The sequence below is a fragment of the Antedon bifida genome, chromosome 7 (assembly GCF_963402885.1).
Source record: "Antedon bifida chromosome 7, ecAntBifi1.1, whole genome shotgun sequence".
NCBI classification, from domain to species: domain Eukaryota; kingdom Metazoa; phylum Echinodermata; class Crinoidea; order Comatulida; family Antedonidae; genus Antedon; species Antedon bifida.
The window spans coordinates 5145870-5160605 of NC_136232.1; the positions used below are offsets into that span (position 1 = coordinate 5145870).

The 14736-nt window shown below is 32.2% G+C and overlaps 1 protein-coding gene across 4 annotated transcripts in view; it reads right to left on the bottom strand.

Annotated features, from left to right (window-relative positions):
• Window positions 1–14736, bottom strand: part of LOC144847334 (adenylate kinase 9-like) — a 28978-nt gene that overhangs the window by 12779 nt on the left and 1463 nt on the right. For 2 of the 4 annotated variants that reach the window (XM_078703627.1, XM_078703624.1), the window contains exons 3-15: window positions 14005–14275; window positions 13318–13430; window positions 12330–12533; window positions 11985–12113; window positions 11207–11523; window positions 10349–10529; window positions 10059–10191; window positions 4804–4863; window positions 4015–4131; window positions 2059–2299; window positions 1525–1755; window positions 1120–1149; window positions 389–489 (exon numbers count right to left, since the gene is read on the bottom strand). In XM_078703627.1, the coding sequence (XP_078559753.1) occupies window positions 389–489; window positions 1120–1149; window positions 1525–1755; window positions 2059–2299; window positions 4015–4131; window positions 4804–4863; window positions 10059–10191; window positions 10349–10529; window positions 11207–11523; window positions 11985–12113; window positions 12330–12533; window positions 13318–13430; window positions 14005–14275 (2128 nt within the window). The remainder of the gene's footprint in view (window positions 1–388; window positions 490–1119; window positions 1150–1524; window positions 1756–2058; window positions 2300–4014; window positions 4132–4803; window positions 4864–10058; window positions 10192–10348; window positions 10530–11206; window positions 11524–11984; window positions 12114–12329; window positions 12534–13317; window positions 13431–14004; window positions 14276–14736) is intronic. The other 2 variants (XM_078703626.1, XM_078703625.1) reach the window with 2 other exon arrangements.

Sequence of the window (14736 nt, forward strand, 5' to 3'; positions counted from 1 at the left end):
TGGTGTAAAGGCTACGAGCACTCAATAACTAAATCCAGGGGCCTGAAGCTTATGGGGGCCTCTGAGGAAAAAACAGGCATTAAAATATGTTGGAAAAAGCTAACAATGCCCGAGGCCTTCAGCCCCTGAGCAGTGCCCAGAGGAAAAAAACAGGAATTAAAATATGTCAAAAAAGGCTAAAAACTTAGGGTTCCTAAACCAGGGCACTCAGGCCTATGCATTACGCCACTGCTGCTGCATTGTATATTATATCTAATCATAATAAGACAGATATTCATAAAATATTTTGTATTAGAATACAAATTTCATAGTACTTAACAGACTTATAAATATCACTGCAAGTAACAATTGTAAACATAATGATGTAGAAAACTATTTCTGAACCTACCGTCAGGATCTTCTCCCTCATCTATCCTCTTTTGTCGTCTTTCGGCAATTTCAGCCAATCGTCTTTCTTCTTCTTCAGCTTTCCTTCTTTCATCTTGAAGTCTAAATTAAAAAAAATATATTCATTTTATTTTTAAATAATAGGAACATTTATTTAAATTAAAAGCAATATTTGAAAAAAATGCAAATATATTTACTTTACAACTAAAAAAAAATACTCGCAAGAACATTTATTTGGACTGATATTAAAAAGATAAAAAAACTGATATAAAATTGATACAAAAAAGAACATTCAAATCAATACTTAATAAATGCTAAATAGTACACTTAATGAAACAAGGAAGGCTGAGTCTAAAGCTATGTCTACACTATCAAACTAGTTGGACAAAAAAGGTGGTAGTGATATTCTCAAATATGGTAGTGATATGACATCATCATGTCCATATTACATTTTCCACATAAAGTTTGATAGTGTAGACAGAGCCTAATGCAAACATGCAAATGGTAACAGTACAGTTATATCAAAATAAATAATTATTAATAAATAATACATTTAATAAATAACAAGGCCTAATTTTATACGAACATGCAAGTACATTAAAATTAAAAGCAATATTTTAAAATGAAAATATTTGAGTAGCATAACAAACGAACCTTAATAGAAGAAAACAACTAAACACAAGAAAATAGAATAAAAATAATCAACGCTGCTATTAAAATTATTCTTTTTACCTAATCTGAAGTCTGAAGCTACTTCCTGTACTGCAGAAATAAAGCAGGATATTTATTTTTACTTATTACATTATTATTTTTTAAGATAATTTTATTGCAAGAAGTCAAAATTCATCAAAACTTTTCTATCAAACACACCATAAAATGTCCAAATAGCTCCAAATGCTTATAAAAGTCACAAAAATCTTTATATTCCATTTTCTTTTCCACCATAATTAAGATAATGATAATTTCTTTGCAATATTGTTGTTAATTGAATCAATGAGATTAATCTGTATAGAAGAACATCTTAAAAAACTGTTTATATTTTTATTTCTACATAGAAATCCAGGACCAGGTTCTTTTGTTTTCTCATCTTTTAATTGCTCCCTTTTGAAAAGCAGACATTGTTTTATAATGACTCACCTGGCTTCCTCCAGCACTTTATTCTTTTCTTCTTCCTCTTCTTGTTGTCTGATTTTAGCTTTCATATCAACCTCTTCTTTGTTGAGTTGATACCAACGTTTCAAAAGTAAAACACCATTCTCACTTGGATCTTTTAACATGATGACCTCATCAGGTGCCAATCCTCGATCTATTATGACGTTCCATTGCTCTCTTGTTTGCGGAAAGTTATCGAGAATCCAACCACCAGCACTTTGAGAGAAAACGTATATAGTTATTTTATCCAAAGAAATATTTTTGTTTAAAATTGTTGATTGTGCTGTGATACAGTAGATCGTAAGTAAGGAATTTCCTTTAAAGAGGAATTCCTTATATAGGAGAATGTTATAAATTTGAAGTATTTCCCTTTCTATTTAATATGCTAAGCTTATAAGTGGTAATGGTGAATCTGGCCACAGGAACACAGTGCCTACAATGGCACAAGTGTTAGCCCCACAACTGGAACTAAATCTCATCTACCGTTTACAGTATACAGTAGCCTCAACTGGTACTTACATCGGTCCAGAGTGATCTCTGCGAATTAGTTCCTTCTCAACTACAGTGATAGCTTCTTCTACTGCATCCACATACTGGTCTGGTGTCAAGGTGTACGTCTGAGATTCTGCCTCTCTAATGGCAGCTTCAATAGCAGCCTGTACCTCTGGATGCGTCTCGTCCACCTCTGTGTCAAGTACTTCAGTTACTACTGATGCTGGTTCAGTAGGGGCGATGGAATCTTTTGTGGTCACATTATCATCTGGAAAATAAATTTTAAAATGACTTTGGTATTATTGTAAAAAAATGCAAAAGAAAAAAAATAGAATACATGAATGAATATATGAATTGTTGTTACTCCTTCTCCTGGTCTAGGACATTTATTTCAAATACTGTATGTAGGGCGGCAGGCCTAAGTATATAAACATTAAATATAGAAAAATTAGATGCAAAATGAATTATTTATTTATTTCAATAAATTGATATTTTTAAAAATGTTATAATACTGTTTATAAAACTTTGTACACCATATATGTCAGTGCTTTATTCATGGCTGCCAACAACCAATTAATTTCTTGTACTTATGTATTTCAAAAGACCAATAAAGTTTTTTTTATTCTGTATGAAATTTTACTATGCAGTATGGATTATATCAATTTTATGTTACCTTTGTCTTCATCTATTGATAAAAAATAAAAGAAAACAAATTATTAGAATCAATTTAAATCATTATCTTAAGCTTATAGTTGCAGTAGAATAAGTTGTAGCATTTTTAAAGAAAAGGTGAAATAAAGTTCCAAAATTCTTTCTTACAATTTGAGATGCAATCTGAAACTAGACTAAGCAGACATCAAAAAGACCAGTCTAGGTGAGTTGTATATGTATGTATATTAACAATAACATAAATTTACTATGAAAATCATAAAAAATATAGAAGATGTAGTTACATAAAAGCCAACTCAGATAGCGTCGTATAACGAGGCCCGACAGCACTCGTCGTACGACACTGTCTGAGTTGGCCTTAAGTGCAATGCTTAAACAAATGCTGAGAATGTAGAAAGTTAATTTCAATATTCTTTTTTTAAAGCATGTCAAACATATTCTACAATGAAAAATCACAGAATGTCAATTCAATTTATAAAACGAATGTTTTAAAGTTTCATTAATATTTGTTGATATTTTTGGCTTCATCTTTCAAAGAAAAATATACTTACAAAACAATTAATAAATAAACAACAATAAATAATAATAGACCAAAGAGTGTCAATCAGTCAAAAGCAATACAGTTATTAAACACCAAACCCAAACCAGAAATACCATTAAAAACAGTTTTAAAAAGTAATACATTGTTTAAGAAAATGATACATAAAACACAAAAAGATTGTAAGTTAATTATTAGTAGTAGATACATATATTCAATAAAAGTATGAAATGATTATGATATTTGAGAGAATAGAACTACATGAGAGAAGACTAGATAGATAAACAAATTGCAGGCTGAATTATGATTACTATCTGTAAGAATAACACTTTCACATTATATTTAAAAAGTGAGATATTTTACAAACTTAATTCATAAATGATTAGCGATCATGTCAAAATTATTCTACTGCAATTACTGCAGTAATTAATTTTTTTTTACTGCAATAATGTATGATTTTAGTTTGTTTTAATGTACAAGTTTAAAAAACAGTCACTGCTATATATACAGTGTTACTAATTACTTAGTTGAACAAGCCCAATTTTGTAAGAAAAGGAAGTAAAACTGTAAAAATGAGTGAGGAGACCCGTGAAGGTAGGCTTTCTGAAGACCGAAGCTTCCTAAGAAATAAAACAAACATAGTCCACTGCAGTAAAATAATGTTGACATGGTCCCATAAAGATTACAATAAACAAACAAACAAGTGGAAAGAAGAATGTTATTAATACAGTGAGCCAGTTTGCAATAGTAAGCTAGTTTTCTTGGATATTGTCTACCTTCTCCCACATCATCCTTTTTATCATCGTCTGAATCTTTTCTTTCCTCTTCTTTTTGCTCCCCTTCATCTGGACCAGGTGTTTTATCACCCTCCGACTCTGATAATTTGTATCTCTCTGTGTTAACAATGGAAGCAAACTAATTAAGTGGCATGCACATTTGATCAATGTCAGTATAGGTCAACAATTATGTATTAACCTACCAATACCAAAATAATATAAATCAATATATTGACATGACAAATAGATAATAAAATAATAAAAAATACTACTTCTTGGAACACAATCTATATTTACTGCATTCAGTTTTTCTATTGTTTACAGCATGGCAAAAAAAGAATTTTCATCCTTCTACTAAATTAATTTTTTTTAAACACACCAGTAGAAAATCTAAATGATGTCAAAAGTAGAAAGTTGAAGAAGTAAGTGATTGTATACCACTAACACTACAAGTATTCTATTTAAAAATGTCTATAGAACCAAGATTGATGACAAAATTAGTGTTTTTTTTTAGTTTGTAGTCATAAAGTGATGTTATGAAATTCCATTTAGTGTATTATATATTGGACTAGTATAATCACTAGCTCCTTATAACCAAAAATATGATATAAAGTAATGTTCAATTAATACTATTAGAAATCTCTAAAATCGGAAGAATCAAAAAAAGAAGCAAAGACATGATTATTTTCAAAAGGGTACTACAGTTCAAGTGGGTTTTAGAAAAAGAATAAAAAAAAAATATTAGTCAACCGGCACCAGAATATTTCACAAAGATATGTGATTTTGTACCTTCCTCTTCCGCTGCCTCTGCTTCTTCTTGGGCTTTAATACGAGCAAGTTGTTCAGCAGCTGCACAAATCATAAAGTGAGTGGTTAATAAATACATCATATTTTCATTAAAGTATCTCTACTGAAAGGTTGGATAATTTCGACAAGTAACTAAACACAACTAAACTGTGTCAACATAGTGGTCTTAGCAACTCACAATTGAACTCATTAAAGTAACACAAAGTATGTCAACATAAGCACTCTTGTGCAACTAGATCCAGGATGACAGTGATATGTCATAAGCCCACCTTTATATATCATTTAAGGAATTTAGAGACTCCAAAATACTGAAATGAAATTCATCATTCCAAAACCTAGATTCTACCTCTTTAAATGTCAAAGACAAGATCATTGTACCTAAAATATAACTGTTATATTATGTACTGTAGATTTCTCAGCCTTTTTCATAGTTTATCACTATTAATTGTGGCATCTGCATATACAAAACCAAAAATATGTGGGAATTTTCAAATATTAATGAAACTACATAATGCAAGATTTAAAATACTGAAAAAAAATTTATTTTGATTGGTTGTTACAACAGTGTTTTGAGAAAAATGCTTGTAAAGTTAAACAGGAACTAAGTACAGTCGACTCTCCTAATACTGTTCAGACTCTATGAAAACTGAAAACACTCCCAAACCCAGACTTTACTCGGGGTCCGAAAAAATTTCCCAAATTCCTTTTTACCATTAAAAACACGTTCCTGATATAAGACTTTCCGGAAAACCAGACATATTTGGCCAGTCCAAAGGTGTCCATTATTGGAAGAGTTAGAGTGGTCTAATTCTTGTATTTAATATCATTTACTATTTATTTATTCTATTATTGTGCAAAATTTTAAAAATTTGAAACAACCCATTGGAAGCATAAAACTTGATAGAAGGTTTTATGAAAATCATACATAATTTACACCTTTTTTAACCAACAGACAACACAAAATGTTAAAGATGTATTGTCCCCCAAAAACATGGAATCCAGTTTTTGGTCAAAGTGAATAACTATTAAGTTTTTTTAGGGGGGGGGACACTATATCTTTAAAATGTATGCGTTTATTTGTCTCAAACTAGAAAAATAATAATAATTTATCATTCAATCGCATTTTTTAGCCTGATGCTATTTTTAATGTCTATAAAAATCAACCCACGCAACTTTATATCTTATTCTGTTTGAAGATTGTAAAGTTGTTAATAATTGCTGTATGTTTAGTGACTATACAATGGAGTATTCTATCATAAAATAACTTTATATAATGATGTATAACGGTCAATGTGCAAAATCATTTCTTATTTCCTCCTTTATGGATACAAACAAATTCTTAACAAACAGCTTTTGGAGTTCGTAAATGATTTTCTAAATGTAAGTAAAATTCTATATTTATTTTACACATTGATTCTACTATATTGGTTTAGAGTGTGGTAGGAATTAATATGGATATTTAGAGATAATTTGAGACATATTCAATGGTGAACTTTCGTAGTAAACATAAAGATTCATTAAGTACTTTTTGTATTTGAATGGCAAATTGTAAAATGATTGTATTTCAATGTGGAGAGCATGTTAACTAATTATTTTAAACGAATATTAGGTAATCCTGCCTTCCCATGTTTTACATTTGTTCTATCCATGTTTTTGTTTGAATGATAATGATATGATATTGTGCTCAACAGAAAATTATTTGAATTTGAATAGAATTCGTTGAGAACTATTTCAATGCTCAAAATACTCTGTTAAATAAGTATCTTCGGAAAAACTACAGTATATTAATGGAAAAGTCCCAATTGAATATGACAAAAGATTTATAACCATGATGAAAACATCAAATTTCTAATTTCTAAAAAAATCAGTATGGGTGAGAACAGGAAAATAGCCACAAAGTTGAGGTAGGCTTAAAGAAATCTCAACTTAACTGAATTAAGGAACTGGTTGACATGTACTGTAAAGGTAGGCTTACAGATGTCGACCTGGAACTAAAAACTTAACCAACTGAAAGAATTTAGTTTCAATGTTTAAGTAACTGAAAATATTCAGTGTGCTTATGCAGAGACATGGAACTTATTGTAATACTAGTTTTGTTAGTAGTCATGGTTCATATCTGTGTTGACATTCCTTCCTTAAGAGCAACTAAATGCAACTCATTTTTACTAAACACAACTGAAAAGGCTCAGTTGATAATTATTTTTAGGACAATACTGCGTGTGTCTTTTGATAAATTAATGTTTCGTATTTGTTGAATGGGATAGTCAGTTTTTCAAATCTTATGAATTTTTTTCATTAAAATAAAATTTATCTATACTAGTTCAGAAAATGTCATCAAAGTTGGACCCAACATTTGCTGATTTACTTTGTGATTTAAGTATTGTATATAAAGGTGAAAAAATTGGTTGGCTGAGGCTCTTGCTAAATGACCATTGTTCTGGAAACAGGTTAAGCAGAAAAGACATTACAGGACGAGCCTTGTTTAATGAACTCAATGAAAAAGGCTATATTTCCCATGAAGATGATGTGGAAATTCTTTTAGACATTGCTACCGTGACGGAACAGAAGGCGGCTCTGAAGTTGATTGAAAGTTATAAAAAAACGCATCAAAACAACAACCAAAACTACACATACACCAAGGGGGAACCAATAACAGTATATCGCAAACAACTTTTTAAAGCTTTAAGAGAAAACACACAACCTGTATCAGAAATAGCTACCCATTACAATCTAGACCAAACTACTTTCACCAACATTTGGGATCTGGTATTCCATCTGGAAAGGAATAAAATTCTCACAGATCAAAATGAGGATAAAATATATTTTGCAAAGATTCTTGACACACAAGCATTGGAAATTTTGTTGGGTATGTATTGTAAACACATTTTAAATGGTACTGTACTTGTCTATCACTAGGCAAAAGGCATAACAAATATTATTAATAATTGTAACCATAATAAATTGTAATATAATGTGTAAACATATCAAGGAAGTAGCGAGGACACCTAGACATAAATTAAACATTTATTCTAGGTTGCTGTAGTAAAGTCCATTTAGTATAATACATTTCTACATTTGCAACTACTGTTTACTTTAATCATTTAGGCCAAACTGACATAGATGCTTCAACAAGCACACAAACAACAGATCGACTCAATGCTTCATCAAGCAAAGCAACAGATCGACTCAATGCTTCAACAAGTACACAAACAACACATCGACTCAATGCTTCAACAAGTACACAAACAATGCATCAACTCAATGCTTCAACAAGTATAAAAGAAACGCACTCAATGGTATGCCTATGAGATTTGTGCACAAGTTGGTTTCTTGTCAGTTACTCTTCATAATACCAGTTACTTTCTGTAGCGTTCACCCGATGAAAATTTACATACAAAATTACAGTTATTGCCTTTTTTCGGATGGTATTGTATTTTAACACGCTTTCCAACTTTTCCTAGTATACAAAGTTTTCGTCATGATAAGGCCACAGTGCCATTACTGTACCTCAGAATTTAGTCCAAATTAGGAAGCTGTAGCATATGTTTCGTTTCCTGTAAAATGGTAATTAATATTACTTAAGCTAGCCTTTTTCTTGTAAAAACATTGAAACTTCATATCTCAAACATAATGCTGATAAAATACTTAGTACTGGTACAGTAGATTAAAATGATAAAAAAAAAAGAATAAGCCAAGTAATAAGAGATACCACCCTATTTACCTATTAAACCTAATTAAAAAAAAACTTACAAATATTACTCATTTCAGAAAAGAAGTCAAGAAGTACAAAAATACCAAGACCAAAAAACGATATGTGATATTTGTAAAACAGAAGCAACTAAACAAGCCAAGTGTGAAATGTGTGAACAAGCTAGAGAGGAAAGGGACAAATTCGCTTTGGAGTGTGAAGATTTGCGTAAAAAATTAAGAGAAAATAAGAGAAGCGTAATACAAAGATTTAAAGAGTTTTTCTATGAAAGGCTTTTCCTGTTATTTGAAAAAGCAATCAAGCTGAGTAATAGTTTTATCGAAACATGCAACAAGCGTTTCAAGCTAAATAACCAATTGCAAAAACAACAACTGGTTAATTTGTATCTCAATAAGATATACAGTTGTTGTATTTAAATTAGCTTTAGATCATTTGTATAATTTTGATTAATTAATGGGAACATCTCTACAAGATGTGGAATCATTGGAAATTGAAAGTGCAGTGTTGTTACACATCTATTTTTGTTGCACAGTGAGCAACCACATGCGCAACAAAGGCTATGCTGTTGTTGACTGATCATGCTCAATCAAGATAACGTGTAGTGTGCACCATCTATAACTGTTTTATATAACACCTAATTAATAGATTCTTGTCATTTGATTGGACAATCTGGCTTTATATTTTAATATATAGTAACAGTTCTTTACGTCAAACCATTAATTAAATATGTACATGTGCGACATTTCGATCTGTTTTCAACAAACCTTCATCTGGCACTGACTGTGGGTTATAGCTACCTCAAAAATACAACCAACTCATTTCACCTGAAAAGCAGAAGAACTTTGGCAAATCGCAGGCCAGGTTTGTTAATAGGGGCCACTGCTCTACAACACTAGCAAAGCTACTTCTAGCAACAAATAACATCCAGTCATTGACAGTTTAAGATTTGTTGACAGATCACAATGTTGCACATGTAAAGTACGTATTTAATTACTGGTTTAACGTAAAGAACTATTACATGTATGTATAATTTGTATTATACACATCACAGGCACAAAATAGATTATAAACTGCCGGTGATGTACTGAAATTTAATTAATTAATTTGAAACGATAAAGATGAGGAAATCTATGAGAATGAGAAAACGTCGCCCCAACCAAGATTCAAACCAAGAACCTTCTGCTTGATATGCAGATTTAAAAAAAACTTAATTGAACACACATAGTATAGTAGTAGGCCTAACTACAAATTTTAAGTAACTGAAACCATAATGTTAATGGAAAAATGCATAATACTCCTACCTATAATTTGTATTTCTATTTTCTTCATAAGGTAAAAGACAGCTTTGATTTTAATTATTTTTAAATTTTATTATGTTTTAAAAAAAACATACAGTGCTATCTATTCATTCCTTTTGTTTTAGATCAGTATTTACTGTTTCACAGTATTTGTGACCCCTGAAAGATAACATCATGACTTTCATAAAGCAGGGTATATGATTTAGGAAATAAAAATAAACACCACAAACCTTCTCTTTCCTCCTTTAACTTTGACTTGACAGACGCAATTGCATTTTCCTTTGCCTCTTCTTTAGCGAGCTCTATTTGTTTTTCTTTGTGTGCTTTCATTCTTGATTTTATCAGTTCATTAATATCTAAAACCTAAATGAATTAAAAAATGCATTTTATTAATATTTATTCACACATGAAGATTATCCATTACTCAATAGAGATCAAAACATATTATTTAAATTGTTTGAAAGAGTTTTTGTATGGTCAGAATTTGTATCCTAAAACCATGGAAGAACGTTTTCCTTACCCTAGCATTGAACTTCTGAGCAAGCAAGTGCGAAATAGATGTTTTGCCTGATAGAGGTGGGCCAACAACACACAGTTTGCATGGAGGCCTTGGTTGTGGTCCTATCAAGTACGGTCGTGGATTCTTCACAAACTGTGCAAATGCATCTGGACCAGACATTACATATATCTTATCTAAGAAACTATGAATGGATAATAACTATTGTTAGTTGAGTTTTTAGATTAAAGACAAGATGGCTCTCATACAGTATTTAAATACTGTACATTATCAAAAACAATGTTTTTAATATATATTTTGTATGTTGTTATAATTCCTTAACATGTTGTATAAAACAATTGTGTAATTAGAAAAAGATTTTAGTGCAACAATTAATCATAATAATAATAATAACCTGGATTTATATAGCGTCTAATGTTAATGTTACCCCAGTCTATTTTTTTTTTCAAAACACGTATGGAAACATACTCCCATAATGTAGCTAGTAATCAGATTTAACCGGGTTCCCATTTACACCTGGGTAGAGAGAGGCAAATGTAAGAAAAGTACCTTGCCTAAGGATACAAGCAATGCGCCGAGAGTTGGATTCGAACCTCGATATCACGATCAGTAGTCAAACGTCCAACACAATGCGCCACACGCCCTTACATAGTAATAGGCAGTAATCATTGTAATCTGCCTAATTTAGTTCTAAATTATTCCTGTAATATCTTATAATATTTTTTAACCCTTGTATGTTCATTAATTGTAAATATCTATGTTTTTTAAATATTTTCTGTAAACACCATGTTTTTTTGTTTTGTTTTTTTGTCAATAAAAAATATATATAAAATCAAAATAATTTTCGTTTGTATCACTTACCCTACTGCATATTCTGGTTTCCCCATAACAACGTTCCCCTTCTGAAGTTCAACAGGGCAAGCGCGTCCCCAACGACTCCTCCGCCAGCGGTATCTAGGCGCCACCATCTCATTACCTGCCAGTGTTCGCATCAACTCCTCCGTATCAATATCCTCTGGAATCTCTTCCTCTTCGTTACTTTGAAGACGAATTGGCACCGCCGCCCTACGTAGCGTGAATGTGTTCAGTTTAAGCATCAAATCTCTAAAGAGCGTTCCAGGAGTTTTATTTCCGTCAAGTTCAATCAGGTTCTGCTGATCGTGATCTGCCATATAATCCTAAAAAATAAATAAATAGAAATTAGAACAAAAAACTAATGATATAGTAATAAAACTGGTATACTTTGAGACTCAACAAAGGGTCCCCTTAATAGGTTGTAGTATTACAACATATATTGCTTCTCATTCCTGTCATGAGAAAGTGTCCCCTTAATAGGCGTGTGCCCTGAATAGGGATTAGTCGTACATATATTGCTCTTCATTCGTTTCATGAGAAAGTGTCCCCTTAATAGGGGCGTCCCGTGAATAGGTGTTAGTCATACATATATTGCTCCTCATTCATTTCACAGCAAAGTGTCCCCTTAATAGGCGTGTGCCCTGAATAGGGATTAGTCATACATATATTGCTCCTTATTTGCTCCACAGCAATGTGTCCCCTTAATAGGAGTGTGCCCTGAATAGGGGCTAGTTTTTCCCTGAATATGGTCTGGCAAAAGTGATAAAACGTGAGTGAGACTCACCTCATAAAGTCTAAGCATACTGTCTTTATAAGCTTTGATGTTGTCCTTTACATATAATGCAAAGTCCTCAGGTCTTCGGACAAGTCGCTCAAGAACATCAAAGCTGAGCTCAGGAATTGCATCAATTTCCTAAAAATAAAGAAACTTCAACTTTAGATTAACAGTCTCTATGTGTGTTTGCAAACAGGACTATTAAGCTTAATTTAAACACATTATACAACCAGCTTATTGTCTCATCTGAAAGATGGTGTGATACTATCAGAACAGTCATCAGCAGCATATGTGAATATAGAACCAGGGCCTTCATAGTATAGCACACAGCATACTTTGTCCAATGGCTCTTACCCCTTCCTCTAGTATTGGTTCTGCCTCACCCTCTTCTTCCTCTTCTTCCTCCTCCTCTTCTTCTTCATCTTCCTCGTCACCCTCTTTGATTCTATGTTCCGTTTCAGATTTCTCAGGATTCCAAACTTCTTTGGTGTAAACATTACCAGTTACAGGATCTACTTTTTGTTCCACTCGCCTCTTTAGTAAATCACTATCTGGAATCTAATTACAAAGTCGATTTAAAGACAGTACATAAGTTGAAGTAGTAATAATTTTGTTTGTCTTATTTCATCAGGGCCGTAGCCACCGGTACGGTTGGTAAGATTTGACATTTCATTTTATTTCCGTTCATTCAATTTTACAAGCAGACAAAAAAATTTTTAAAACAAAATGTACAAGAAAACAATATTTTGACATCCCAGTGGCTTGAACAGAGGTTGTTCCCTCTTCTTGTGAAAACCGCACCACTTAAATTCTTGTGGTTATACCTCACTGTTCATGTATCAAGACCAGGATGTAAATCCCCTTTTTGGTGATTTAGAGATCCCACCATACACAATGATTACATTGTTTGTTTTTAGCAATATTTGTACTTGTATGGTATCAAAATAAATCAAATTACAGGATAGGCAGGGGCGTAGTCGTCAAGTTGGTAAGGTTTTAAATTGACCACTTTTTCACAGAGGACATTAAACAGATATTGTTCCCTTTTCTTGTGAAACCATACCACTTTCATTTCTTCTGGCTGATAGGTAACGACAAAACACCTTGTATGTTAATTCTTTTTGAGGAACTGTGCCGTGGCCAAAATTGATTGCGTTTCTGTGTCAAAGCCAATTAGCTTAGTCACATAAATCTGTAGTGGCACTGCTTACTAATCCCATGGTCTTGTGTTCAAATCCTGGCTCTGTCACAGTATGTTTAGAAAATTGCTGTTATTTCCGAGTGATTGCTTTATTGAATTTGTGTGTTTAATAAAATTGTGGAATAAGTGCGGCAAACAAACCTTGATATTAATGATGAAGTCGGGTTTCAATTTCCAATTTTTGACAAGTTCTAACTGATCAGGGATTCTCATGTAGTTCTCACTTAGAGATGGAAAGCCTTCAAGCACATAACCTAGAAGAATAAATGCTGTTTTATAAATATATGCGTCGCACATGGATGCCACAAGTAGTGAATCTTGTGCTACGCTACTCATAGGTCAAATCTGGCATTGTGGCACCGTCTTTAAAAAAATTACTAAGAATGCAAATTACTGTGTATATGAGTCTCAGGGGACTAGTTATAAAATTTGGCAAAAAAATAGGGGGTGGGATTATATTTGGGTCTCATTAAAAATGGAATTGACCATAAAGTCTTGACTTCCTTTTCTTTCTTTTTTCATACGCATCCAACAGTGAGTAACTCGCCAGTTAAAGGATGGATAAACTATTTTTTAATTTATCATGCTTATAAACTAATTCTCATTTGAGGCTTAGGAAGTGGAGTTGAAAGAGTCACTAGGTCAGGATTGAATTCTGGGCCTTGGGATTGGAAGGCAAGCATGTTAACCACCAAGCTAGAGCTCATATTTAGCATGCACATGGGAGTGAAATTATACTCAAGCGAGTGTGGGTTTATATGGTATAATATTATGTTATCAAATCATTTTTATTTTAATCCCATAATTCTCCTTCAATAAAAAACACACCATGGTGAGCTACTTCTGGTGAATTAATTTTATCCTCAATCATCTTAGCCACCATGGCTTCAGGTAGTGCTTCTCCTTTCTGCAGAATCGCCTGCATCTTTACGCCAATTTCTGTCTGAAGCTCAAGGTGCATCAGGATTAGGTCTGTTGCATGTAGTAGCTGACAACGCCACGTCTGGGCTAGCTTGTTTGCTAGTGTTGTCTTACCGGCTCCCGGCTTGCCCAGAACAATGAAACATGTGGGCTTGGAATGCAAAAATCGAAGTTCAGCCTGTGGAAAAATTTAAGAAAGAAATCAATTACACCTTTGATTCAAGAAAGAAAATACACTACAACTTTTAATTACTGCTATCTTCAGACTTTAGTTAAATTACAAAAACGAAAAAGACTTGTAAAGTGATTTTGTGTCCTCCAGTAAAGTTAAGCTTTGTGGAGAAACAAGGTTTTTATGGAATATCAACGAAATGTTCTATTTACCCATCATATGATCTTATGTTTAAGGTTAAGGTAGATATTTTGAGGTTAAGCTAAATAGCAAGTATCAATGTATGTGACATTATTACTGTAGGAGTGAGATTATTAATTAATATATTATTCATTCATCAACATTTTTATTCGAAGATCAAAAATAAAGCATACACAAATACAGTAGGAGGATTGATACAAAATAAGTGCTTTAAACATGTACAGTAACCCTAACAAAATTGAAAAAAAAAACATTATTATTTATTA